The sequence below is a fragment of the Heteronotia binoei genome, chromosome 7 (assembly GCF_032191835.1).
Source record: "Heteronotia binoei isolate CCM8104 ecotype False Entrance Well chromosome 7, APGP_CSIRO_Hbin_v1, whole genome shotgun sequence".
In the NCBI taxonomy this organism is placed as follows: Eukaryota; Metazoa; Chordata; class Lepidosauria; order Squamata; family Gekkonidae; genus Heteronotia; species Heteronotia binoei.
In genome coordinates, this window is record NC_083229.1 from 53554165 (window position 1) to 53581966 (window position 27802).

The window sequence follows — 27802 nt, forward strand, 5'->3', positions numbered from 1 at the left end:
CTGGAGCCTTACTGATTACTATTGTATTTCCTCAGTCCATCTCCCCACCCCAAAACAATACTGCCACCATTTTGCCACATATACTCTATATTCTCTATACTCTATAGTCTCCATACACTTTCTACCTGCAAATAGTCTTCATTCTTTCTATTCAAATTAGGCTACAGTGGGCTGCTTGCTTTAAATGTAGCTGTAGGACCGCCGTCTGAGTTTAATGTGTATGTATATAACAATTGTTTAGATTTTTAACTGTAAATTATGAAATGTTAATTTTAATGTTTAATTTTAGATTCCATGTTAGTTTTATATGTTGTAAGCCACCCTGAGCCACCTAGTGGGAAGGGCGGGATATAAATCTTAGATAAATAAATAAATAAAATAAATAAATAAGAGGCAGGAAGCTATTTGAAGGCTCCCTTTCACTCCCCTCCCCCCCACCTGCAAGTGGGAGGGGGTGAAAAGCAGGCTTCTAATGGCTGCCTACCTTCCTGCCTGCTTGCCTGTCTTCCTGTCACTTCTCTATCTCCCTGTCTTCCTTCCCCTTTATTTTATTCCTTTCTTCCAAACTTTAACATAACTCTCCATTCATTCCTTTCATTCTTTCTCTGTCTTTGTCCTTTTCTTTCATTCTGTCTATCTTCCTTCTCCTTTTTACTTCTCTCACAGGCCTCATTTTGGGCAGGAGCTCTAGGGTTGCCAAGTCCAACTCAACAAATATCTGGGGACTTTGGGGGTGGAGCCAGGTGACTTCTGTGATGTTATTTCCTGTGATATCACTTCCAGGTCAAAGGTCAAGTGATGTCACTTCCTGCACACTCCACAAAAACCCCACCTCTTCCTTTGACATCACTTTCTGGGAACTCTCCCAAACCTGCATTTTCCTCTGAAGAACTTCTTCCCACCCCCCAAACTTCAAACATACTGTTGTATATAACTTCCCACCCCCACCTTTTCCACATTTTAAATTACCTCTAGGCCAGGGGTGCTCAAAATTGCTTAATGTTAAGAATCACATAGAATAAACATCAGGTGTTTGAGAACCACAAGACATGAACATCAGCTGTTTGAAACAGGCATGTAGGCAAATAGATGGGGGCAGGGCTTGAATTCGATAGGAGCTCACGAGCACAGCACCTGAACCTCCAGCCAGGGTCTGCATTGAGTGGGCAGTTCTCTCCCCACTGCACACAGATTCCGGGGCACACACAAATGAGATATGCTACTGAGCTCCCGCACCTTTTTTTCTACAAAATGACCCCTGGATGGGGGAGGAGGGACAGAGAGGTGGAAAGAAAGCAACTTTAACTTTAAATGCATTCTCCGAGCTGCCAGCTGGCTTGGAAAAATGATTTAAAGAGAAAAATGCCTTCTCCAGACTGGCTAATGGGGCAGCAGTGGGGGCTTCGGGAGCCACACAATATGTGTGAAAGAGCCACATGTGGCTCCTGAGCCTCAGTTTGGCCACCCTTGCTCTAGACTTTTAGGCCTCCTGCCAGTGCAAAAATAACAAAAACTTTGCAAAAGCATCAAGGATGCTGTAGAACCTTATTGATGCGGAAAGTTATAGACGAAATAGCAAAACATATATTTACTTGTACCAAAATAAATAACCTAACCAAAGCACTCTGGATTGGTTTGTTTTTAAAGAAGGTCAAATTTCAGCAGAAAACAAAGCAGGCCAAAAGAAGAGAGTTTGACTTAAAGCAGCAATAGGGAACTCCAGCAGATACATTCCACTTAGCACACACACCAAGTATAATTCATAGCTTCAAAACAGACCAAAAAAACACCTCACCACCACAAAAATGCAGTGTTAATTTGAAAATTATACTGCCATCAGATTGTACTTTAACAATAAGAAATAATGCCAACAGAATACTTTCTGCACTTTCAATTACGGTTGCTAGATCCAGTTCAAGAAATATCTGGGGGCTTTGGGCATGGGGTCAGGAGACTTTGGAGGTGGAGCCAGGAGGCATCGGGGTGGGCCAGGAGCAAAGATGTGACAACAAGCATAAATGAACTGCAAAGGGAGTTCTGGCCATCACATTTAAAGGGACCACACACCTTTTAAATGTCTTCCCTCCATTGGAAATAATGAAATATAGGGTCATCTTTTGAGGAGCTCAGAGAATTGAACCCCCTGGTTGAATCTTTTTGAAACTTGGACACTTTTTTGAGGAGAGGCACCAGATGCTATGCTGCAAATTTGCTGCCTCTATCTCAAAAAACAACTCCCCTAGAGCCCCAGATACCCACAGATCAATTCTCCATTATATTCCCTGCCCCCACTGGGGATTAGCAACCCTACTTTCAATCCACTTCCAGCAAACTGTATGAACCGGCAAAATCCAAATAGAAAGTGCTTTGAAACTGGATTGAAACTGCATTATTTAACGCATGTGATTGCAGCCTCTGTCTGTCTACCTTCTTTCCATTTCTCTTTGGCTGTTTCTACACTTGGCAGAAAATCCTATCTTTGTGCGTATTTAAAAGTAATCGTCTACATTGCATATCACGGTCACTTCTGTTTTGCTTTGCATTTTCTTAAGACTTCTACATACATTTTTTGAATGGCCAACGAAAATGCTTTTGTAACGTACTCGATGCGGAGACGAGAGTAGGGCAACATAGTTTATTAGGACCACGTTGCAAGAGAGAGAACACGCGGGCCGGGTCCCACTTATATACAATTCCCGGTACAGCCTACTGGGCCGGTCAGGCCAATCCTGACCGGTTAAACTTCCCGCCACAGCTGTTGATTGGCAGGGGATTCCGCGCCCGGCGCTGGGGCGTCTGGGACAGCCCAGTTGCCCCCGCGCCTGGTCGCATGTTGTTACTGATACACTACAGCTTTCATCCTGGAGTTGCCCTGCAGTTCTCAAGAGTACTTTTGAACAGGAGTTTTCCTGAACATGCGGATCTAAATTTGTAATTGTAGAACTTTCCCTCCGAGTTTTAAAAATCCCCAAAGCCCCATCCATTGTTCACTTGCGAGAGCAGTGATTCAGGAAGTCGCTAAGTGCACTGCTCATAAGTGCGTCAACATGTGCTCTCCTCTAAGCAGGGCTTCCCTCACAAGGAAAGCCAGCTCAGAGAAGAATGCACCCTGCCCGGCTGCTTTCGCCTTCAAGGCGAAGGCAGCTGGGTGGGGCATCAGTGCAGCTTCTCAAAGCCAGGCTTCCCCTGCAAGGGAGGCCCAACTCAAAGAATGCACCCCGCCTGGCTGTTCTTGCCTTCAAGGTGAATGCAGCCAGGTGAACATATGAACATACGAAGCTGCCTTATACTGAAACAGACCCTTGGTCCATCAAAGTCAGTATTGTCTACTCAGACTGGCAGCGGCTCTCCAGGGTCTCAAGCTGAGGTTTTTCACACCCAGTTGCCTGGACCCTTTTTTGGAGATGCCAGGGATTGAACCTGGGACCTTCTGCTTACCAAGCAGATGCTCTACCACTGAGCCACCGTCCCTCCCCTTGGTGGGGCATCAGTGTGGCTTCTCTGAGCATGACTTGGAGAACGCTTCCGCAGTGCGCTCTCAGAGGTGCTCTGCGCTTCTGAGAGTGCACTGCGCAAACCCAGCTCAGCCAGAGCCTGCCCATCCCTCCTTCTACACTGCTGCGCCTGCTCTCCCCATGGGTGGGGGTGTGGCAGCAGGGCAGACGCAGGTGGGGGGCACAGGACAGGTGCCGGCCTGGGATTCCCAAGGCCCTAGCACCAGGCCTGCCAGGGTCCTGGGCAGGTGAAAGAGGTGGTAGCAAAGGAAGGCAAATGATGGAGAGGTGTCCCGCCATCCCCTTCAGCTGCCTGGGTCCCAGGCAGGTGAAAGAGGCAGCACATGGCAGCAATGTATGCACTGCCACTCGGGGGGCAGGAACACTTGCCTGGGGCTTCCTTCTTTTCAAATATAGAAGTAAAACTCCGCAAAACGTAAGGAGCATATTTTTAAATGTAGAAGCATTTTAAATTATGCAAGCTTGTAGTAGGTGGATTCACTGTTCAGTAGATCTGGAGCAAAGCCGAATGGAGAAAGAGCCTTTCTCTCACTCTTCTCCCCAGCTTTTCCCTACCATTCTTTTTCTGTCTCTCTCTCTTTCTTTCATTCTGTTTTTCTTCCTTCCTGCCTGCCACATACACATTCATCACCCCCTCCCTTCTAGGGCCTGTTGCATTTCTTCCTACAATGGGCTTTACTGCTATTGAGAACATAAAACAGCAGCATATACCAACCTTAGCAAGCTCAGGGCACAGTGCTTAAAAACAATGAAAGGAAGGGTACTGTGGGTTAAACTGATCAAGAGGAATCATCTCAATAAAAGGCCTTGGGAAATGTTGTTGTTTTTTTAATAACCTAATATCTAAAGTATCTCAAATTTTGGTACCAGGCAATCTTTTATAGGGAATTTAAACAACTTTCACACCATGACAGAAAAGTGTTTGGTGCTCACCCACCTTGCATTTGATACAGTGTCACACAGCAGAGCCATGCTTCCCAAGGGCATGTAGGCCTTCGCAAGCAGATGAGAGCCAGTATGGTGTAATGATTAGAGTTAAGTTGCCAGGTCTGAAGAAATATCTGGGGACTTTAGGGGTGGAGCTAGGAGATTTTGGAGGTGGAGCCAGGAGCAAGGGTGTGACAAACATATTGAACTCCTATGGGAGTTCTGGCAATCACATTTAAAGGGACTGCACACCTTTTAAATGCCTTCTCTCCGCTTGGAAATAATGAAGGATAGGGACACCTTCTTTGGGGGCTCATAGAATTGGAACCCCTGGTCCAGTCTTTTTGAAATTTGGGGAGAGGGTGTTTCAGGGAGAGGCACTGTATGCTATGCTAAAAAAATTGGTTCCTCTACCTCAAAAAACAGTTCCCCCCAGATACCCACGGATCAATTCTCCATTATACCCTATAGGAATCGGTCTCCATAGAGTATAATGGAGTGCCCAGCAGATATTTCCCTCCCCCCTTCCACTTTAGATGATCCTGAAGCTGGGGGAGGGCCACCAACCCAGAGGATCCCCTGCCCCCAGCTGGGGATTGGCAACCGTAGTTAGAGTATTTAAGTAGGACCTGGAAGACCAGATTTTCAAACTACTGTGGAAGCTTGCTGAGTGACCTTGGACCAATGACACACTCATCTACTTCCCCTAGTTAGTTAGCCTGCCTCACTCACGGGTTGTTGTGAAGATAAAATGGAGGAGAGGAGACATACGTGAGCCACTTTAGGGGGGAAGTTGAGCATAAATGCAACAAAATAAATAAATTTGATCAGGACTGCAGCATGCAGAGAGAGGGTCTTCAAGTCCACATCACCCACATGCCATTTTCCTGAGCTGAAACAGTTGTTGCTTCATTGAGAGAGTCACAATCAGTATGTGTTAGGTTTCCCCAGTAGGACAAACCTCATTCCCCAGTGGCTGTCCAAGACCATTTCATGTTGGCAAACCATTGCAAAGAGATGTGTTTAGTCTCCCTCCCAGTGCATGTCTGAGAGTCATGGAACTCCTAGACCATGTCTATTGACTGGACTTTGAGGAACATAGCTGGGAAATGTGTGTCATGTAATTAGGCTTGGGACAATCAAAACCGTTGCACAGACTTTTAACCAGGAGAAACTGTCTTTCCACTATGTATTGTATGTGCTTACTTGTAAGTAACAACACCTTAAATTTAACTGAAAGCAGATAGGCAGCCAGTGTAGATAGCATAAATTAGATTTACATTATCACAAGCTTTCCTAGGTAAATACTGATTTATTAGATGTATGAAATGAATCCTCATTCAACAAATATAACTACACAAATGGATATATGATGAATTACGGGTTAACGTAACAATTCTGCGAAAAACTCATGAGTAAAAGGGTAACTTCTGTTGAACCCATGTCTTGCTTTTTAGAAAGTAGCAGTAGGTGTAGGGGAGAGGCAAAATTGTATCTTGCTTGTGAAGATAAAATACCTTGAGTTTACCAACTCTGGACCAGATTTCCAGAGCAGTAAGCATTTAATCTTGACTTTGGACTCATGCCTGCCTTATGCACCATTCTTTCCCCTCCAGTGTATTTATTTTGCAGCTACAGTGTAAAAATAAAACCACTTTTCTAAATTGGGTGGAACATAACTTGTACTGGGGGGGGGGGGGTGGCATCCATTTTTAAAACATTTACACAGTTGCCCTATCACTGCTGTGCAGGAATGTCCAGCAAGCACCTTCCATTTAAATCCCCCTGGTACAGGTATTGTGCATGCAGTTTGGTGTTGGATTGTTGACTGAAAGGGAACAGAAAGGAACTCAGACAAAGGGGGGAAATCCAGTGTTGAAGCTGACCAGAACTTTTCTTGAAACTGACAAGCAGCTGATTAGCCCCATTTTTGATTTTGAGCATTAGGGGATTTTCTGCTATGTTACCACTGTGAAGAATGGGAAGAGTCATATGATCTCATAATATGAGGAAACATGTTGAGTGTACAGAATGCACAGTATCACCCATTGATGCTATCATTGCGAGCTGTGATTGTTGGCAATGTGTATGTGTGTGCACGCATGCGCCTGTGCAAAGTTGGCTGCAACTCCACCATGCTTTGCACAGGGCTATAGTTTGTATGGGGCAAGAGCCCTCTGGCAGAAGCTCTGGAGACATTTTTTAGTGTTGTGACACTACATTGGGAAAAAAATGGGGGAGGGATATTTTCATTAATGCCCTAGCACAGCTGCATAGTAATGCTAATTTCCTGCCATTACTTGCAAATTTGCATCACTTTCTCTTTGATATTTTTAATTTGATCCTGCCCACTGGTTATGTGATTTTGGCAGTTTTTTTAAGCCTGTCCTGTATGGATTGCACTCTGTGGTCCAAATGGATCGATCCCAAGCAATTCTTAAGTTCAACAGTTTGCAGAAGGTTCATGTGGCTTAGCTGCCATTTAATGTTAGGCTTCCAGTGACTGTCAAAACAGTTCCCTCCAAAAACTTTGCTCACTAAAGCATTAAATGTAAAAATGTTTTCAAAGTTCTCTCTCTCTTTCTCTTTAAATCTCTTATCAGTTTCATTCTGTGCTGACATTTTCCCCCTTTGTTTTGTTTGCATGCAGCACCGAAATCCTTCCTCCTACTCCCACTGGGGATGCTGCCATTTGCCGCTGCCTCCTCCTTTTCAAGTCAATACCAGCAGGGAGTTAAAACTTGTGCAGCTTCTTTTAAAACTCCCCCAGTCATTTTAATTTTTTAAATTCAACTATCCGAGGCAAGCAGTAGTCTCAAATATCCTGTTAATTTGGTACTGCTAGACTCATGCTGCTTGTCAAAAAAACCCAAAAAAATTTAAATGAGGAGCTTGTACACCAATAAAGGGAGGAGGATGGGGGAAGGTGCAGAGTGGGTGGAACAACCTTGATGTGGGCGACAAAAGGGCAGGGGAGAAATCAGGCCCGTAGCCACAGGGGGGCCCAGGGTGCATTTCCCCCACCCAACCCCCCTTGGACCTTTATGGCCCCTCCTTTCCTCAGCCCCCGATCTCCGTGGGTGCCTCCCCCCTCCCAACTCATCACCAACCTGACAAAACTGTAAAGAGCGGGCTCCTGGGGCTCTTTCAAGGCGCCACCACCAAGCATGTGATTGGCGGGAAAAACCGCTCCAGGTCTGGCGCTTCCTATGCCAGCTTTCCAATGCGCTCAGCAAGTTCAGCACTGGCTGACCAAGTGCTGAATGTCCTGAGCACGCCGGAAAGCCGGCATAGGAAACGGGGCATAGAAAGGGGGTGCCAGAAAAGTGGTGGCGGAGAGAGTGGGGGCTGCCAGAGGTGGGCCCTGCATCCCAAAAAATATTTCTGTGGGCCCCCCCACTGGAATTTTCTGGCTACGGGCCTGGGGGAAAATCCAATGAAATCTGTACGCTTTTGAATTACCTTCAGCTTGGAAGAAAAATAGGAAATTGGCACAAAACTTCAGAAAGCCCAGCGAAACAGCAACCAGAAAGCGAACTGAGCACTGAAGGGAGGAAAATCAATGCAGAATGACAAAGAAAACCAATGGACGTAGTGAAAACAAGGGGAAACACCTGTCCATAATAAGCCTCTATTTCACCACCAGTGTCACCTCTCTTTTTTTCTAGATTCAGATTATCTAAATTAGGAGTTAAAGTAAATGTTTCAACTTCTGAAGGGGAAAAAACATAATTTAATACAAATTGGGCACCACAAAATTCTGCAATGAGAATGTTCCATATGGTGTTTATTTTGGGGATCAGATGTGACAATACAATGCATCTTGTTCTTAATGCCTTATGGATGCATTTTCTAGACTATATAGCTGATAGAGGAAAAGTTTTTATGCTGTTATTGCAGAGCTAACCAAGACAGCAAGGTAACTGATCAACTCCAGGAACATTTTCCATGTGCGTATGCATGCACGTGCGTGTGTATGTGTCTGTGCTTTACTGTTGTGCATAATCAAGAACACAGGCAGTTGTACAAATATCCTGTTAATTTGGTACTGATGGAGGACAACTACTAAATTCCCTAATCTAATTCCTGCTGCAAAACGTATGTCATGATTATACACAAAACTTGAAAGTAAGCTGTTCCTGCTGTGTATGTATAGTGCACCATCAGATCACATGCAGGGAATTAATTCCCTGCCTTTTACAACTGTATATCACAGTGTTGCAGTACTGTTATAGCGGATTAGAGCAACATTAGTCCCAGACCCAAACCTACCTGTACTGGGACCATTTTTTCTTTTATTTGAGCAAAAACAGTAGTACTCTTTCACATCTAGTATCCCAGTTACGTTTCCATGGAGATAAACAGTAGTTTGGTTTTCAGAGGCATTTATTTAGGTATTTAGATACTTAAAAGCAGAAACTCGGTTTCTTGTACCAGCTAGTCATAAGCCAGCCGGAAGAGGGTTGTCTTACAGGCCCTGCGGAACTGGGCAAGGTCCCGTAGGGCCCTCACCTCTTCCGGCAGCTGGTTCCACCAGGAGGGGGCCGTAACAGAAAAAGCCCGGTCCCTGGTAGATTTTAAGCGGGCTTCTTTTGGCCCGGGGATAACTAGGAGATTTCGAGTTCCCGATCTCAGTACTCTCTGGGGAACATGTGGGGAGAGACGGTCCTTCAAGTAGGCAGGTCCTAGGCCATATAGGGCTTTAAAGGTAATAACCAGCACCTTGTACCGGACTCGGTAAGCTGTTGGCAGCCAGTGCAGATCCCGGAGCCCTGGCCGGATGTGCTCCCTTCTTGGGAGTCCTAACAGCAGCCGGGCCGCGGCATTCTGCACTAGCTGCAGCTTTCGGGTTCGGCACAAAGGCAGCCCCATGTAGAGAGCATTGCAATAGTCCAACCTCGAGGTGACCGTGGCATGGATCACTGTTGCTAGATCGTCGCACTCCAGGAAGGGGGCCAACTGCCTTGCCCACCTAAGATGAAAAAATGCGGACTTGGCAGTGGCTGCTATCTGAGCCTCCATCGTTAAGGAGGACTCCAATAGTACCCCCAGGCTTTTGACCCTGTCCGCCGCTATCAGCGGCGCACCCTCAAAAGCTGAAGTAAGGGAAGTAAGGCCCTGTACCAGGTTGTCAGAGCAGGCTCAGTAGGACAGTGGGAAACTTTGTAAGGACTTGGGAGGGGTCCCCTATTTTCCCATGTCTCACCTTCCTCATGCTATTGCCTCTTTCCCTGCACCCAGCAACCATCATATCCTCACCTTTCTCTGCTTCCTTCTCAAGTATCTACATATTAGGCCGCGCTTATTAGATATATGATGATGATACCCTTATTTTCTTGCCAGTGGAGATCCAAAACAGATTCTAACCTTGTTCTTCCTTCCCCATTTTGTCATCACAACAAGAACCCTAAGAAAAAGTGACTGTTCCAAAAGTCACCCAATGTCAAAGTGGGGATTTGAATCTGGTTTCTCAGATCCAGCCCTACTGGCTGTGACTTCTGCTGGAGATGTTTATTCTATTTACAGATTCTATTCTATTTGGCTTTTTCCTTATGAATGATTTTTTTGTTGGAGAGATAGAAACCTAATAGAGGCTGCTAGATTATAGGAAGTAATTTTTGGTTCTATGTATTTTGTAACTTTTTCTTCCTCATATGTCCCTCTGTCCCTAAGGATAAACAATTGATTACTTTAGACTTGATAACTTTAGACTCAGGGCTTTTTTTGAGCAGGAACACACAGGAACACAGTTCCATCTGGCTTGGTGACAGGGGGTGTGGCCTAATATGCAAATGAGTTCTTGTTGGACTTTTTCTGCAGAATGCCCTGTGTGAAACAATGGTGATATCAAGGGTGTGTGACCTAATATGCAAATGTTCCTGCTGGACTTTTTATACCAAAAAAGCCCTGGCTAGACTATTTTTGGCCAGGATATAAAGACTGATTAGTAAAATTTAAAGATCTATTTGACCTATATAAATGAACTGCTTTTCAAATATATAAAGCTGTAAGTAGACAAGTGGGTATTTGGAGTGATATTATTATTCATTTGAAAGATATGTAATCAGTGTATAGGAGTTATGCCAAGTGTAACATTTCTGTATGTGTGTGTGTGTGTGTGTAAATTATTTATTATAATGGTATATTCTAACTATAAAATTTAAAAAGTTTTTAAAAGGAAGTTAATTTTTAAAACTACTTTGCTGGAGATTGAATTACAAAGTAAAGTTAGATTGGGCTGTCCTTCCATTATTTTTAAAGATAGAAATGTCTTCAGGAATTCTTCTAGTTCCAGTTAGTATTCTCTGAGATATATAGAATTACAACTGGAATTAAAAGTATTCCTTATGATTGAAGAATAATTGCCTAAGGGTTCAAGCCCTTTTTTGTTCATGTTGTAGCTTCAGAAAGGTAGAGTTTGCAGAATCTGTCTTAAAATGGCAAGGTAAGAAAATGGAAGGAAGAAACTTGATCAAAAGTAATGCTGTGAAACAAACTTAGAGGTGATAGGAGTCAGCAAATTAGAAGAGAGACCTGATCCCACACCCATTGAAGTGAACTGCCAAACCCTGCAGGCTCAGCCCATGTATTTGAAATGCGATATAGCAGCAGAAGTGCTAATGCTATTTTAGGCTGTGTATGCAAAGGAAGAACGTAATGGAGAAGCAAGGTGATAGTCCCTCGTTTGCATATGTCTACAGGCATTGCATTGGGAACTGGAAAGATGCAGGCAAGCTGAAAGGAATTCAATGCATGATTTTTCTTTTGAGAGTTATTCACAAAAGCTGATTTTGCAACTTGACTATGTCATTGTAAGGACAATTGCAAATAGTGAAAAGTTGGAGTCTAAAAGCATTGGAGATACTACTCTGAAGTTCTGTTTCAGTGGTGTCCTCATTTCACTTCTTTGAAGGCCTCTCCTGACATAACACTTGGCCTTTATGGCTCACATTTTGAAAGGATATGTATGTAGAACTATCCTGTCGGAATTGGTTTATCTTTTGCTTTCCTGGGATGAAATAGTGTGAACAGGACCTCTGGTCATGATGGCTGACCTTGTTTCAGAATACAGATTCTGGTGTAAGGCATGCGCACACAGTGACAGAGTTCACTGGGGAAACAGTGGGATTGTAAAAATTGTGTTTGTAAAGAGCTGCACAAAAACAACACCTCCCGTATTGAGCTAAATCTGCTTTTATTTCACCTATCTAAAGAAAAAAAAATCAGTTTCTGAATACAGAAATTAACTATCATAATTGCAAAACATGGGGGAGAAAGAAAAGCATTGGGTGGAAAATGCAACTCATACATTCTTGTTCCTGCAGTCATTTAAGCAAATGCATGCTTTAACTGTTTCAGGCCCTGATTATATAAAGCAAAAATTTCAAGATGGTATGGAGGTTAAGGAAAATCCTGAAGAAAAAGCTCCAGAAAAACCACCTACACCAAAAGAGTCTCCCCATTTTTATCGAAAAGGGACTACACCTCCGGGGACCCCAGAAGAGAGCCCGAGGCAGAGTCCTCAACTGTCTGCTGAGCCTTCTCCTGCAAAACAAGTCAAAAAGCAGAATTCCACCTCACAAAGACTCGTACAAGAAAAAAAGAATATAACCAGTGAAAACACAATACCTTCAATTAACAAGCCTCTTCCTTCAAAATCACCTGTGAAAGAGGAAATATTGGTTAAACAGCAGCCAAAGTTCTCACCCCGCAACAATCCTACCAGCAAAAATGATGGGGAGTTGCATGATCATTACCATGGCTACTATGTGAAAATGAATCCAACATTGTATCCATATGAGCTTGGGGAAGATGACGACCATGCCAACCCATCATCTTCAGCCCTTGCACTAGTAGCATCAGCTCCAAAGCCAAGTCCTGTCAAATCTGGGGTTCAGGTAGATGCCAAAGAATCATTTAAGAAACCTGAATTTGCTGCACCAAAGAATCCAGCTAGTAACAACTTCCATTCTTCAGTGGAACGAGAGGTCAGTTTGGTAGGTATTACTGTTTTTAAAGCTAAAGTCCGCATTAGAAACAATTATAAACTCTTTGTTTGGATGTTAGCTATTTAATGGCCAATGAAGCTCATGTTTGCCAGACAATCAAAGATGCATGTGGTGGTTGCTTGTTCAGGTTAATATTTTCAGTGTTTTTCAACCAATTTAGAATTTTGTTGCTTTTAGGATTCAAATAATAAGCATTACATTTAAAACAAAATCTAATTTAGGAAATTTAGGGATCAGCCTCTCAGATTTGCATGAAAATCTGAAAACAAAGACAAAGGGGCTTTTAAATCCCTTACAAACAAAAGAAGAAGCATACCATTGCAATATCTCAGTACCATATCGAGGGTTTCCAGCAATTCCCAAGATGTGTTGAAAGGGTTCAGAAGAAGGGACTTCTCAGTGGTTGCAACCAAAGCCACAACCACAAGGGCGGGGGAGAAGAAAAAGAAAATATTGGATTTATATCCCGCCCTCCACTCCGAAGAGTCTCAGAGCAGCTCACAATCTCCTTTACCTTCCTCCCCCACAACAGACACCCTGTGAGGTGGGTGGGGCTGGAGAGGGCTCTCACAGCAGCTGCTCTTTCAAGGACAACCTCTGCCAGAGCTATGGCTGACCCAAGGCCATTCCAGCAGGTGCAAGTGGAGGAGTGGGGAATCAAACCCGGTTCTCCCAGATAAGAGTCCGCACACTTAACCACTACACCGAATTGGCTCTCCGGGACAGGGAGAAAAGACAACACCTAGAGTCAGTCAGTCCCTGGAGTTTTGGAGCTACAGTGCTGTAAGCTCCCAAGTTCTAGGAGGAAAGGGACTGATGGAAGGAGGTTGTGCCTGAGTGCTGGCAGTGTTTGAGTTCTAGTCCAAGAAGACTTCCTCTTTTCTTGTTGGCAGTGGGGAGGACAAAAGAAGGGTTAGGAAGAGAAAATCAGTGGACAGGACCAGAAATGCAGGAGAAGATTTTGGAGGAGAAACCAACAAGATAATGTGTATCCATCCAACCTGATTTTTTATCATCTGTAGAATCACACAGAGATGTTTCAGACATTATGGGTTGGATACCACCAGATTTTACCACTGGTGAAAGAAGGAGCCTGTGGATCACATGATAACCCCCTAAAAGGCAGTGTCAGGCATTATAGGGCTTATATAGAAGAAAAGCCACATGGAATAGGGGCTGCACCAAGGAGGGATATTAGGCATGATCTTCGCTCCTGTGCCCAGCAAAAAGGCAGTAGGATCCAAAGTCTTGTTTTTATAGCACAGTGAAGAGAATTTTGGGGAACACAAACACCTGAACATACTAATCACAGCCAATATTTACAAGTGTTGGAGAACAGGAATATAACCTTGCAATTAATTTTGGTCATATTAACAGGGAAGGTTTTTCCTACCTGGCTATTAAAGCTGTGTAGGAAGAAGCAAACTGTAGGCTATGCATCTAACTTCTTCATGGTGTATTTGTATGGCAGAGCAGTCATAATTACCATTATCAGTGTACTCTTTTTTTCCTTATGAACGGAGCAAATTGACACAAGTTATTCTTTCTGCTCTATAAACCCATTGAAACAACATGGGACCCAGCACAAGAAGTGGAGCCAGTAGAGAAATTGTCAGAAATTACACACACATCTCTTGCATGACTCATGGAAGAGGTTGTGGGGCTGTCCTTATTTGGGAAGTGTGAGATATAATCTAGTAATTGCATTTGCATGGCAATTATTGTGTAATCAAGTGATATCAAGGAGGGCAGGTGAAACTCAATATTTCAAACTAAACCAGAGATTGTGTGTACTTAAGATTTCAAAACTTGTCATCTAGGCAGCTCATATTTTTTGTTTTTTACCTTTCCGAATTGAGAAATTGAATGTGGAACAAATGTGATAACTCTTTTCTCTGTTTAACTGTTTCAAAGAAAGGGAAAGTCTTTCAGTTTGAGAAGCTCCTATAAATGCTGTGTTGTTTTTCTGCAGTAGAACAGATTCCCAGTGGATTTGTGTCCTTAAAGAATCCATTTGGCACAGAGCTTTTGCATAAAGCTGCCTGCAGATACTCCTCTGTTCTTTTCACCACTATCATTTGAGCCACAGGGGAGAATATGATCTTCTATCTCTTAGCCTTCTATCTATCTTAGCCTTTTCAGAACAAACAGATCATCCTGTGTGCCAGTCCACAGAAGTGAAAACTACAAAGCTATTGGAGATATAATCTGATGAGGTTTGATGGATTAATCTGAAGCACCAGAAAATGTTTTGAACTAAACTCTTGAAATAGTAAAATGATTTTTGGCTTAACAAATATATTCTTATATTCTGTGGCAAAAAGCTTATTTGCAATAATGGGAATAAAGTTCACTTTTGAGCAATGGGAGCTGATTTATACCAAGTCACTTTAGGCCTGAATTTTAATTCTCAGTGGCTGCCTAAGATCTCAGGGAGGCAAGTTGTCCACCACTCAGCTACGGCTTTCTCTTTTAACTGCTGTTGTAGTAGAGCCTAATTTTGCCCGTTGCTGATTAGAACTTGATACAAAATTCCATAATATTTACTGGATACATCCCTGTTCAGCCTCTCAAGGGTTTGTTAGTTTTATGTCTCTCTACGTTTACTATTTAATGGGGCTTTCCCCCTTAAACTTCACTGTTATATGTGTTAGGTTTCACTGTTATATAAGAGCTGATGAGGCAGTTCTGAGCTTTTCTATTACGGCTTCTTTATACCACCTGTTCAAATCTGTCATGGAATATAGAGACTAATGTTGCTTCCTTCTATTTTAAGCCACTGCCTTATTTATGGTGCTTCTCCCTGAAGCATTTTAGAGTCACACTATTTGTGATTTAAAAGCCAGCATCAGTCACATAGGGTTGCCAATCTCCAGGGAGCATCGGGAGATCTCCTGCTATTACAGTTGATCTCCAGATGACCAAGATCAGTTGCCCTGGAAAAAACGGCTGCTCTGGAGTGTGAACTCTGTGGCATTACACCATGCTGAGTTCCTCAAGGCTCTGCTCCCAAAAGCCCCAGCCCAGAGCTACCAACCCTAGAGTCACAGGCCAAGTTCCATAAGCTGTACAAAGTTCTCTGCTTGGTAATTGCTAGTATAATAAAACGCTTCAGCAGCTCTATATTTTCTCAGATACACCATGAAGTAACTTACCCTATCCTTCCTTCCTTTGCTTGAAATTATCTGTCATGTGTTGTCCTGCCTGGTGGAGAAATGAGCAGAGCATTATTTTTTTAATCCATAAACTTAATTTGAATGTTTGGCTCATGTTTATCAGGCAATGTGGGGAAATTGTGGTGTAATAGAGGTCCACAGCCCTCAATTTAGGGCAGGAGCACACATTACAAATATCACTTGTTGCTTTGAGACAATTGCCACAGCTATGACACATAGCACATATTATTACATCATTCTGAAAGCTGATTTGGAGAATTCCCATGAAACATCAGATGCTTGTATCCTAGATATTGCAGCTCTACTACTGGAATTCTTCATGCCAGACTTCAGAATAACATGATGGTTGATACTGCACATTATTATCTGCAACAGGGTAGGTCATCACACTGAGTCCATTTCCAGAAGTCCCTGCATATATTCATAACATGTTCTGGTCTAACAACAGAAGATACAAACAGGAAAAGAACAAAACCAAGATTACAAAAATCTACTGTCAACCCAGGTATTTAAAATAACCTGAAGTCTTGTAAGCCCCATTATTTGATCTGAATCACAAGAACACTGTGCTTTATTTGTGTCTGTTCATTTGCTGTGGTAAGTGTATGAAATAAAGTATTTTTAAAAAATATTATGTTTTTTTTTTAAAGTCAGGAATTTACATAGACTATTGCTCAGTAGACAAGCCAACTTCAAAACAGGTTCATTATTTGCCATGCATCTAAACCAGTTGTCTCCAGCGGATTTAGAAGGGTGTAACTTTGCTTTGGATTGCAGTGGTAGACTCTGATCATAAAGCTGAGAAGTTAAGAAATGCATACTAGCATTTTTATTGCACTTACTAGGAATAAGTCCCATTGTGAAGAAAAATACAATGGGCTCTAGAAAGAGGCTCTAGGTGAGTGCTCCCCTTGCTGTCTTCCCATCCAAGTGAAGGCATTCATTCTCCCACCACCACCTCCAGGGGAGCTGATCTCTGCCATCTGGAGAGCAGTTGTGATTCTGAGTGACCTCCAGCCCTCAGCTGGAGATTGGCAACAATAGTTCCCCAAGAGGAAATGGCTAATTTAGAGGGTGGATTTTATGGCAGTGTACCTGTCTGAGATTCCACCCTCCTCAAACTCATCCTCTCCTGGCTCCACCCCTCAAATCTCCAGGAATTTCCCAACCTGGAGTTGGCAACTGGTAGGTCACACTGGCTGTTATGGGGGTGCTGCTGCTGAACAGGAGCAAGCAGCCAGCCCTAGTTAAGTCATGCCAGTCAGGTGGCATCGAGTCACCCAGAGGGTGCTGCTACGCCTAGGATAGCCAACCTTCAGGTGGAGCCTGAAGATCTCCTGGGATCACAACTAAACTCCAGACAACAAATCTCTCTTCCCATCCTGGAGAAAAGAACTGCTTTGGATGGTGAACTGTATCCAATTCTATTCAGCTGAGGCCTCTCCCTTTACTGACAGAAGCTGGTTGCTTCGCAACAACCTCTGGCTAGGGGTGAGACTGAGGGGAGGAGGGAGAGAGGGAGTGATAGTAAAGAGGCAGCAGCCATGCCTCTGAGGAAATGCTCCCAGCAGGGCCAGGCCTTGTCACCTAGTTCCATTATGGTGGTGGCAGCTCCCTGGCTATTTCTGCCGCCTTTGGAGGCTGCATGTGCTGGGAAGCTGTCTGTGTGAGCTGTAGATGGAGTGGCAAAGATCTGTTGCTGGCAATGCTTTTTGTGAGGCCAGTTAACAGAGAGAACACAGAGAAGAGTTGGAGCTGTGGCTGACTCTGAGGTAAGACTGTTTTGGTGGTTTGTTCAACATTCCCGGGCCTGCGGTAGGCAGGGGCAAGGGAGTCAACCAATGGGAGGCCAGAGATGCTGACTGAACCATGATGGGCCATTGGTTTGTAGTGTGCATTTCTTAAGCCAATGAGAGCACTCCATTTGGCCACCACCATACGGGAATTGTTATCTATGATAAGGAAGTTAGTGTGGGAGCCAATCTGATATTCCTGAGAATTCATATGTTCAGTTATGCTAGTTTCATTTCCCTTAAGATAAAATGCCTAGGCACTTGCAAGTAGAAATTAACAAGAAATTCCTGCCTTCATAATGTGTTAAATGAAGCAAGAGAAGAGACACAGAAAATCTCCTTGCTTTGGCAGCAGTCCTACGATATATAGATCTCAGTCTAAATTGAATGTTTAAATATGGAAATGTGTTTTCCTCTCATTTTTTTCATACATCTCTATTATAAAACAACCATCGCAAAATTAAAAATGTAAATGACAAATGAGGGGGGAAATACAAAGGGGCAATCATTTCAGTTTAGTGCTTGCTAATTTTTACTTTCTTTGAAGGGACAAATAACTATTGGGATACTTCTGCTTTTACTTGTCATGAAAGCAGATTGTAGGTTGCTTCTAAACTGCATTACAGTTTTTATAGAACAAATAGATAATTATTGCAGACAGCTTGGAGGCCAAGAAGCCTGTCACACTTTTCATCTGAATATGATTTTGAAGAGCCTATAGCTATGTTTGAAATTGTAATGCTGTTCTGTTTACCCCTGTAAAACTGCATATCCAGGGGGAAATAGTTCAGTCCATTAAATTATATCCATACAACACAGTTCATAATCTCATGTCTTTATTTTTTCTGTTGCATTTTATTATATGGCTCTTGAGTGGAACATTTTTTTAAAGCCAAGGAAAATTTTAATCAAGTGCAAAATCTATTGCTTTCAAATTAATTTATTTTCTAGCAATGTGGTAAAAATACAAGGAGGATAGTATCTAATTCTGCTTGTTGTGATTATAATTTGTGGGCAGCATATTTATGATCCAATATTATTTATTCCTTATCTTGCTTTTTAATGAATGTAATCAGAACCCATTTTATTTCATTTTCAGGGTCCTAATTCAATCATGATTGTCCTGGTAATGCTGTTGAATGTTGGTTTAGCCATCCTTTTTGTCCATTTTTTAACTTGATTGGAATTAGGAAAGGTAAGAATAGTATTATTCTTGTATTATTCATATTAAATCCTACCCCGCCTCCAATTTTGATGTTCTCCCATTTTGAATTACAACACTTTATTATTGCAAATTTTAATGATGCCCCCATTTCAATTTTAGCTATGCCTGAAAGTGATTCAACATGCTTACTGTTTTGATCCTTCAGTGAAGTCATGACAGCTTGTGGCGTAAACCCACAGTTCTCGGCAGTTGTGTCATCAGCCTTTAAATGGCATGAGTCATGTTCAGACACAGGGAAAGGAGGCTTGGAATTAGGATGGGACACAAGAGAGAGATGAAACTTGGAAAACTCAGCCAGGGGCCTGAACTGTTCCTCTGTTGAGGATTTGTAGCTTTGGGGTTCTCCGAAACCTGAAGCAAGCAGCCATGATGGGGGAGAAGACATGCGGATGCACACACAAGCTTGTTGAAGCAGCCCAGCCAGTGAAGTGCGTTGGTTACTCCATCTGTTCTAGCAGAGAGTGTGACTAAACTGGAAATGTACGGAGCTGCACTTTTGTTGATGGAAGCAAACAGCTGCCTTACTATTTTGTCGTCTGATGGTTTTGGTGGGGGAGACGGGAAAGTGACTGCCAGAGGAATGTGGTCCGAGGATTCTGTTGCTGTGGAAGTGATTCCAGTGTTCACTCCTATCTCATTAGAAGAAATAGTTAGCGGCATCACTCACCAGTCTTATTCCATTACCTGCTGCTTTTAAGATCTCCTTGCAGTTTTCTAGGAGATTGTGTTTCATTTGCTTATGCATGAATCTGTTCATTTACTATTTATTTAAACCCTATGTACAGTCGTTATATCGTCATGTAGACCTGCCTGGAAACTTCGCTAGTTTTCACCCTGCATCAGAAAGTCAAAAATAAAGCTTGTACTATATGTGCAGTATATATATACATTTATTTTTTCTTGGATCAATTTCTTCAGAACATTTTCCCCCCCTAAGCCGGTAAAGTTATTTTACATTAAGGTTTGGTAGGCAATATGCAACTATGTTTGAAGCCATTGCTTATTATCTTCCTTGTGACAGTAGCAAGCAGAATTATTTTAAATCCTTCAAGATACATCAGGTTGTATGAGCGTATTTGGAAAGCAAAGTAGAAATAGTCTAAAAAGCCTTGTGTCATTCATTGGTTTGGGTGTTTTTACTAGCATTTAAGTCTTGCCTGAGTGCACAGTGGAAGCTGTTCTTTAATACTTAGACTAAATAATAATTTTCTTTAAAAAAGGAAATGTCAAGCTTTTTGTTGAATACATTCAGGTAGAGCATTTAAGTCTGTTAATAATGACTGATTATCAGTCTGATGCCTTTAATGTTGTTTAAAAATGAGTCTGTAATCTTACCTCAGCCAGTTAAAACTTAAGCCTCAACTTTTTATTTTGGACTATTTGTCTTAACTAGAATTGCTGTCCTGTTTGTTGATGATGTGATCTATGTAATTTTTTTCTCCCCGTTGCAGTTACTGTATCCCTCATTACTCAAAAGCATGTTTATTTGTTTATTTATAGGAAAATTGTACATCGTGTGGTCATTTTGAAAGTCCGCATTTCAAAATTTAGAAGCAAAGGGTTTTTAAAGGGCTTGGATTTTGGTTTATTTTATTTCTTAGAAAAGAATGCATTTTGGGGTTTTATCATGTTTGTACATTACTTATTGTTACTGTTTGCATGGTTTACTGGGGGGGAGAGAGAGTGAGTGAGAGAGAGATTTATGACTGTATTAACAATTGTAAAGGGCAGCCCATCAAAGGAAATGGGTATAGATCAGTTCTTGCAGTCTGGGGCAAAGCAATGCAAGGCACATAGTAGAATTTTTTTTTTTTTTTGCAGATGTATGTTAAGAATCTCGGGTTTTGACCAGTGTAGAATTGAAAAGAAAACAGAAAAGGCAACAAATAAAAATTTTAATAACTTTCCTATTTACTTTTTAAAACAACATGCTTTGCTCTTAAATTTAAAAATGTAATTCTTAATTGAGAATCAGGTTTTTAAATTGTAACATGACACAATGTCATAAACACTCTTTCATTGTCTACAATTCACTCGTTATTCCTTAAACTAATTTTATAACTGACATTTAAATATTATTACATGTTTATTTAAATTATTTAAATATGGTTTTTGAAAATATAAATTTAAGTGAGCATGTTAGTTCCATTTATGTATGATTTATGTATGATTTATAAGCTTTTTTAAAAACAAAGGCTCCAATCAAAAATTGTTGATATTTTTCTAAAATGTGCACAGCTGTATTTTGCATAAAAAGCTATTTATAGTTGTTATACTGTACACTACATTTTGGACAGCAGATTAAGTCTGCCAATGTACTTAATGATATGTCACTTTGTCTATTTAAAATTTCTTGATGTGAATGAACTCTTTATCTAATGAGCTTCTTTATTTATAATTCTGAAACCCAAAATAGATAATGTACAGTTTTCATAACTGTATTTGAATTAATAAAAAGTAATTGGTTGCTAATGTGCAAAAGGCCTTTCTCTTTAATATAAATAAAGTATTATTTTTCTTCCCTGTTCAGGAAATGAAAAATTTATAAGAAAAGTTGTGGTTGTATTCTTTGTGTGCTAAGCTTTCCGCCTTTATTTTACATAAAAGCTGCTTTTTATATAGTTTCTTTCATTTCCATTCTATGAACAGTAACTGCTAGAATTAGTAAATGAATTGTTTTTATAAAGTGATAACAGAAGCACCACAACTTTTTGGTGGAACTAAACACATGTAACTGCCTTATAAGGAGACAAACCATTGGTCAAACTCTGAGGTCAGTATTACCTATTCTGATTGGCAGCAGCTCTTCAGGGACTTTCACATCACCTACTACTTAGTCCTTTTAATGGGAGATGTCAAAGATCTTTGGTATGCAAAGGAGATACTCTACCACTGAGTCATGGCCCTACTCCTCAGACCAAGCACCAGTGTACCCATATCGAGGCAACACACATTATCTATGAGTTGCTCTGTTATCATTTAAAGACATCAAAGATTGAAAAACAAAACCTATGGGAATCTTCCTTTAATAGAAATATTTAATAAAAACATGGATTTTATTGCACTTGGATAAAATCCCAGTCATATTTGAAAAGTTAATAGCAACAGTGAAAGCTGTCAGTTTAAGGCTGCGATCTTCAAACCACCTAAATTGTGAAATACAGTATACATGATTGTTGATCATATACAGTTATAGCCAGGATAGCAACTTCAGAATGAGTGCCTCTAGGAAAAGATAGTTAAGCTATCCTATCCAGTTGATTATATTTGACTTATACTCTGTAATCTGCCTTGAGACTCAGTGAGAAAGGCGAACTGTAAGTACTGTAAATAAATGTATGTCAAAGTATTTAGATATTTATTATTATAAGGAACAGTAGTAGTACAGGGTTTTATGCTATGGAAATAGTAGCCAGAGCATATATTAAGAAAAGAGGTTTGTAAACTATGTAAGAATGAAACAGCATTCAATTAGTGCTACGATTTGAGTAAACAAAAAGCATAGTCTGAAATCAATGGCAGATGTTTAATCCACTCTACCATTAGGGTTTTACAATTCCTTTTCAATAAAATGGAGAATTGCAAGTTTTACTGAGCTTGTCTTGAACACTTTACCTCAAGGCGTGTATTTGAAGAAATGGAAGGCAGAAGAGGACCCTCAAGTGCCCTTACATTGGCAGTGTGTAGATGCCCAAACTTGTACACTTTTATCTTGATCTCAGAGTAATTTGATTCATACTTCCAGATGTTTTGAATTGATCCTTTGGGTTATAGGAACACAGGACATCAAGCTCACATTATTTAGAATTCTCAGTAAGGGCATCTATGGGTTTATCAAATGAACAGATGTGTGGGACTTCTTGCACAGCTGCATAATTAGAAAAAATTTTGGCAGCAAGAAAAATTGCAGGTCTTATCCTTAAGAAAAGCTTCCGATGCTGAGCCTTCAGGTAAGATAACTTGTAAGTGACTGAGAATAAAGAACTGGACAAAAAGTAATTGGAAATCAACTCTGTAAGGCTAGCTGGATTGCCATGATTTTAAATTATGTGATGGACTAACTCGACAGTCTCCAACTTCGTTGCACATATGAGCACCTCAGGAATTTTGAGAAAATGACTGACCCAGTATGGAGCTAATCACAAAATTCCAGTCTCAATGTCATCCTATGCCGCAAGCAACTGCTTCCTAATGGTTGCTCATTGCAGACATAAAGGTGATGCTTCTGTGTCTGAAGAAGTGTGCTTGCACACAAAAGCTTATACCTTGAGTAAAACATTGATGGTGCCTGTAGAGAAACGCCATTTTAGTCAATGTTGGAGCTTCATTGGGAGGGAAAACATGAAACTGCGAAGCAGGCTTGGGCCTAGCCTTCCCCTCACTCCCCCCTCCCTTCCAGAGCCAAACCAACAACGCTAGGGGGAAAGTCTCCTAGAGAGACAGGAAGTTCTTTTGTTCTCTGCATGTGAGTTAGGAGGAAGAGTTTTCAGTTCTCAGCTAGCACTCAACGGAGAAGGATGTGAGACTGGGAGCTCCTGCCTGGGGAAGAGGCCTATTTACGCAAAATGAGGCCCCCAGGCAGCCAGACAAAGTAAGTCATCCAAAAGGCAGGGCGTGTTTAGACCAGGGACAGTAGGACGCGTTTAAAACCACATTTTGTTTGTCAGGCTGTTTGCTGTACGGGTGCTGTGCTGTGCTTACATGCAACTGTTTTTGTTTTGTTCTTCTTTTATTTTCTTTTTCTCTTTTAATTAAATATTTTTACTGTTTTAAATGCTGGCAGTCCATCTCTGTACCACATAGATCCCCAACCGCCTTAGACCACACTGTTTTATAAAGGGGGCCCCGGGCAAGGGGGAAGGCATGCAGTTGGATAAGGTGCCAATCCTCCAGGGGTTCCCCAAAGAAGTGCTGAGGTCTCTGTGATACCCAAGTACAGGGTGGCAGAGGACTTTGAGGCCCGGCCTCATAGTGGGAGAGGGGGATTGGGAGTCCTGTTCCTCTCAATCTGAACCCCTAGACTGAGCAGGTGGTGGCAGCGAGCCCAAGGGGCAGGAGGAGAAATAGCTCCCTCCAGGAGTTGGCGACTCAATAGGGAGCTGACGGGACCGGGTCTGAAGGCAGAATCGGGCCGGTTCCGTCACAGTGCCACTGGATTCAAACTTTGTTCTAACATCATGTCAAGTTCTTCATTCACTTTGGGATGTATAGTGCAACCTACTCTAGTACATATTTTCAGTGCCCCTGCCAGCAGCCAGTCTAGTGGAATGGCCAAACAACATAAGAGTAAAAAGATAGAAGGTACATTGTTTCAGCTATTATGAAAGGGCAGGGGAAATTCAACACAGGGCTGCTGATTTTTAGCAGCAGCCTGACACATCTTATAATGCATGGTTCAATACTCAGATATCACAGACACAATTTAGCAACCTAATTGGCTGATTTTTGCTGGATCTCTGAATGTCTGATGCATGACTCTTTTTACATGGCTCATTTTTAGACAACTGCATGGAAAGCTACACTGTACGATAGGTTATAGGAAACTGAATGTTACATGCTGATTAAGCCTGAAGAGATGATCAACCTTGGAAGCTTTCATACTTGCATTATTTTCATTATCTTTATTAATATAGTTCCGATTTTTTTGCAGTACAGTTGTATGACCAGTGTAATTTTTTGATGAAATTACACTTAAGAAATCACTTCTGTTCTAGGAAAATGGAAATAGTTCTAATTGTGGTGCTTCAAGGCACAGAGCTAGCCATGTTGGAGCAAGAATCTACATAAACCCAGTCTGACAGCTACAGTATGACAGCTGGTGATCTAGCTGCCAGGCTAGGTCACAGTGACCTGATCAGCAGACCGGCTTGAGCCGGCAGAAGCCAAGTGATGCAATCTGCTGAGTCAGCACGGCCAGGATTGGCTGCTTGGACTATATATGATCTGTGTGTGCATCACACAGGTCTCTCCCTGTGAGATGGTGGTTAGGCGAAGCACTTTGTCCGTGGAGGTGATATTGTATAGACTGCACAAGAGAGCACTTGTTGTGTATATATGTTAATACACCTTTTGGCACTAGTTGCACGTGTCTGCCTGATTTTCTTTCCTGAAGCCCTGTGTCGGGCAAGTCATCTCCCTCACTCTGCTACTCCCGCTCCGACAGGGTTATGGGCCCAGGGCGGTTCCGCTGCGCGGAGGAGAGAGTTGAGAGTTGAGCTGACTGTGAGTTTGGAAAGAGCCGGAGGCGAGGAACGCCGGTGAAGGACACAGAAGCACCACCGTTCTCTGTTTGAGAGCCAGAGGGACGTCGGCAGCCAGCCGTGAGGAGGAGTCGGCACGATGGCTCAGCAACAGCTTGGAGTAGCCGTTGAGAAGCTCACCTCAGCCAACTACGCGGTGTGGAGCCTGAGAATGCAACACTACCTCAAGCGTGAAGGGCAATGGCTGTTCGTGAGTAACCCCCCTGCTGACTTATCTCCTGCCGAGACTGTGTTATCGGATAAGGCACTGGCCAACATAGTGCTATCTATAGGAGATGACCAGCTGGTTTATGTGCGAGGGAAGGACACTCCCAAGGCTGCCTGGGACGCGTTGAGTGCGGTGCATGTTAGCACCACTGCTGGTTCCCTCATGGCCTTGACAAGGAGGATGTTCCGCACCGTTATGCCGGCTGGAGGGTGTGTGAAAGATCACATCAAACGGCTAACGGACTGTTTCGTTGAGCTGGAGGCAAGAGGCAAGACTGTAGCTCCAGACGACAGAGTGTACATTTTGCTGTCGTCGTTGCCACCTGAGTACACTCCCCTGATAACTTCTCTGGAGACGGTGGACGTAGCGACCCTGACCATGGAATACGTCTGTGCCCACCTGCTTGACTTCCAAGAGAGAATTGCGGCCGTGAGCTGTCCGGGGGTGTCGGCCAGGCAGCGTGCTGTTATCGGTGTGTCCGGGAAGACAGCCAAGAATGAGCCAGCTTTTGCTGCTGGCAGGCGTCCGAAGGTGGAGGAAGTGGAGCCGACTGCGTTTGCAGTCCGTCGCTGCTATGGATGCGGGTCGTCGCAGCACCTGCTCCGAGCTTGCCCTGAGAGGGAGAAGAGGCGGGGGCGTGTGCGGCGAGAGCGGAGGACCGCCAGCCCGTGTGAGGAAGCGACCCGGCTGGTCACGTCTGCAGTAGAGAGCACAGGGTCTGCTTGGATTTTAGACTCCGGGGCAACGAGCCATCTCTGCTGCGAGAAGGAGTTGTTGAAAAACATTGACAGTCCTGAGCATAAGTATGTGAGATTGGCTGATGGGACCACTGCCAATTCTGTTTGCTCAGGCAATGTGGAATTTCCTGCACTGAAATGTATGTTGCAAAATGTGTTGTATGTACCCTCACTGCAGTCTAACCTGTTGAGTGTTAGCACACTGTTTGACCAGGGATACCAGGTGAGATTTGAGAAAACCTGCTGCAAAATCCTGGGAGGTGGGGGAAAGTTGCTTGTGACAGGAAAGAGGGAAGGTAAACTGTATGTGGTCCAGAGTGATTGTGCCCAGGTGGCTCAGGTGTCGAATGAGCCTGTGCACAATAATTGTATACCTTTGCTCCATAGGAGACTTGGGCACTGCGGATTTAGGGCGTTAAAGAAAACCCTGGAGCTTGTGCCTAGTTTGAAAGTAAATCCTTGCAAATGTTACTTGGATTGCCAGGTCTGCAAGAAGACCAAAAGCAAGGCGTGTGCTGTTGCTAAAGAAAGCTCAAGGGAAAGCACACGAGCCCTGGAACTAGTCCATTTAGACGTTATTGGCCCATTGCCAAAGAGTCTGTCGGGGAGGAGATACTGCTTGGTGGCCACCGACGACCACACGAGGTACGCGTGGGTTTTCACCATGGTGCATAAGTCTGAGGTGTATAAGACATTCACCAAGTGGGTCAAAGCAGTGGAGAGACAATTAGGGGTTAATCTCCTGGCTGTACAAACCGACAGAGGGGGGGAATTCTTATCTAACCAGATGAAACGTTGGCTGGAGAACAAGGGCATCGCCCACCGTCTGACGAACCCGGCAACGCCCCGAGAAAATGGGCATGGGGCTGTATTGCAGAATGTGATGTATTGCATGTTAGAGGATGCACAACTGCCAATGACCTATTGGGCAGAAACCATACATGCAGCTGTTTTTTTGCAAAATAGGGTTTGGTGTAATACTGTGAAAAATGTGCCTTACAGGTTACTGTTGAACAAGACCCCAGATTTGAGTTCTTTAAAAGTCTTTGGGTCACGGGCTCGGGTTGGCATCCACTCCACGAGTAGCGGGGAGGGGGATGTCCGGGCAGAGAGCCTAATTTTTCTGGGCTACAAGCCAAGGGCCAGGTGTTATCGTTTCTGCAATAGCAAAAGCAAGATAACACTTAGTAAGAGTGCCCAGTTCAATGAAGAAAGCAGCTGGCCAAGGTTGCACTCCTTGCAGAAACAATTTGTCCTGCTGCCAAGTAGCGATAACGATGTTGGAGCGCAGCCCAGAACTCCAGCCCAGGAGGTGGCACCCAGTGGGGCTGGAGAAGGTGAGCCGAATCCTGGCACAGGGCCACGGGTGTCGGCTAGAGCCACAAAAGGCATCCCTCCTGCTAGATACGGGTTCCCAAGTGCAAACCAAGTCAGCACCCCTGAACCTGAAACATACGAGGAGGTGCTGAAGCTAGATAGTAAAGAAAGGCTAGCATGGTTTGCCGCAATGCAGAAGGAATATGATTCCTTGCTGAAAAACAGAGTGTTTACTGAGGTGCTAAGGCCGGGCAACCGGAACATTATCTCCTGTAGGTGGACCTACCGGTTAAAGAAAGACGCAAATGGAGCCGTGCAACGAAAGGCCAGGTTAGTGGCCAGAGGGTTCAGCCAAAGGAAGGGATTGGATTATCAGCAAGTGTTTGCCCCCACTTTAAAAGCTGAAACCCTCAGGGCAGCATTGTGTAAGGCTGGAAGTACGGGGCAACAAGCCCATCACTTTGACTTCGAGACAGCCTATTTGAACTCCCCCTTAGACCAGGAGCTGTTTATGGAACAAATCCCCGGTTTTGATGGTGGGAGTGGTGTGTTAAAACTGAACAAAGCCTTGTATGGTTTGAAACAAGCCGGACACGCATGGTACAAGTGTTTGAAGTCAGCATTAATGAAAGTAG

At 43.1% G+C, this 27802-nt stretch overlaps 1 protein-coding gene across 2 annotated transcripts in view; it reads left to right on the top strand.

Annotated features, from left to right (window-relative positions):
* JPH1 (junctophilin 1) overlaps positions 1 to 21126 on the top strand; it is a 105436-nt gene extending 84310 nt beyond the window's left edge. Inside the window, exons 4-6 of one of the 2 annotated variants that reach the window (XM_060243626.1) lie at positions 11802 to 12439; positions 18520 to 18615; positions 18745 to 21126. In XM_060243626.1, the coding sequence (XP_060099609.1) occupies positions 11802 to 12439; positions 18520 to 18600 (719 nt within the window). In that variant the 3' untranslated portion in view covers positions 18601 to 18615; positions 18745 to 21126. The remainder of the gene's footprint in view (positions 1 to 11801; positions 12440 to 18519; positions 18616 to 18744) is intronic. The other variant, XM_060243627.1, reaches the window with a different exon arrangement.
* Positions 21127 to 27802: the final 6676 nt, after the last annotated feature.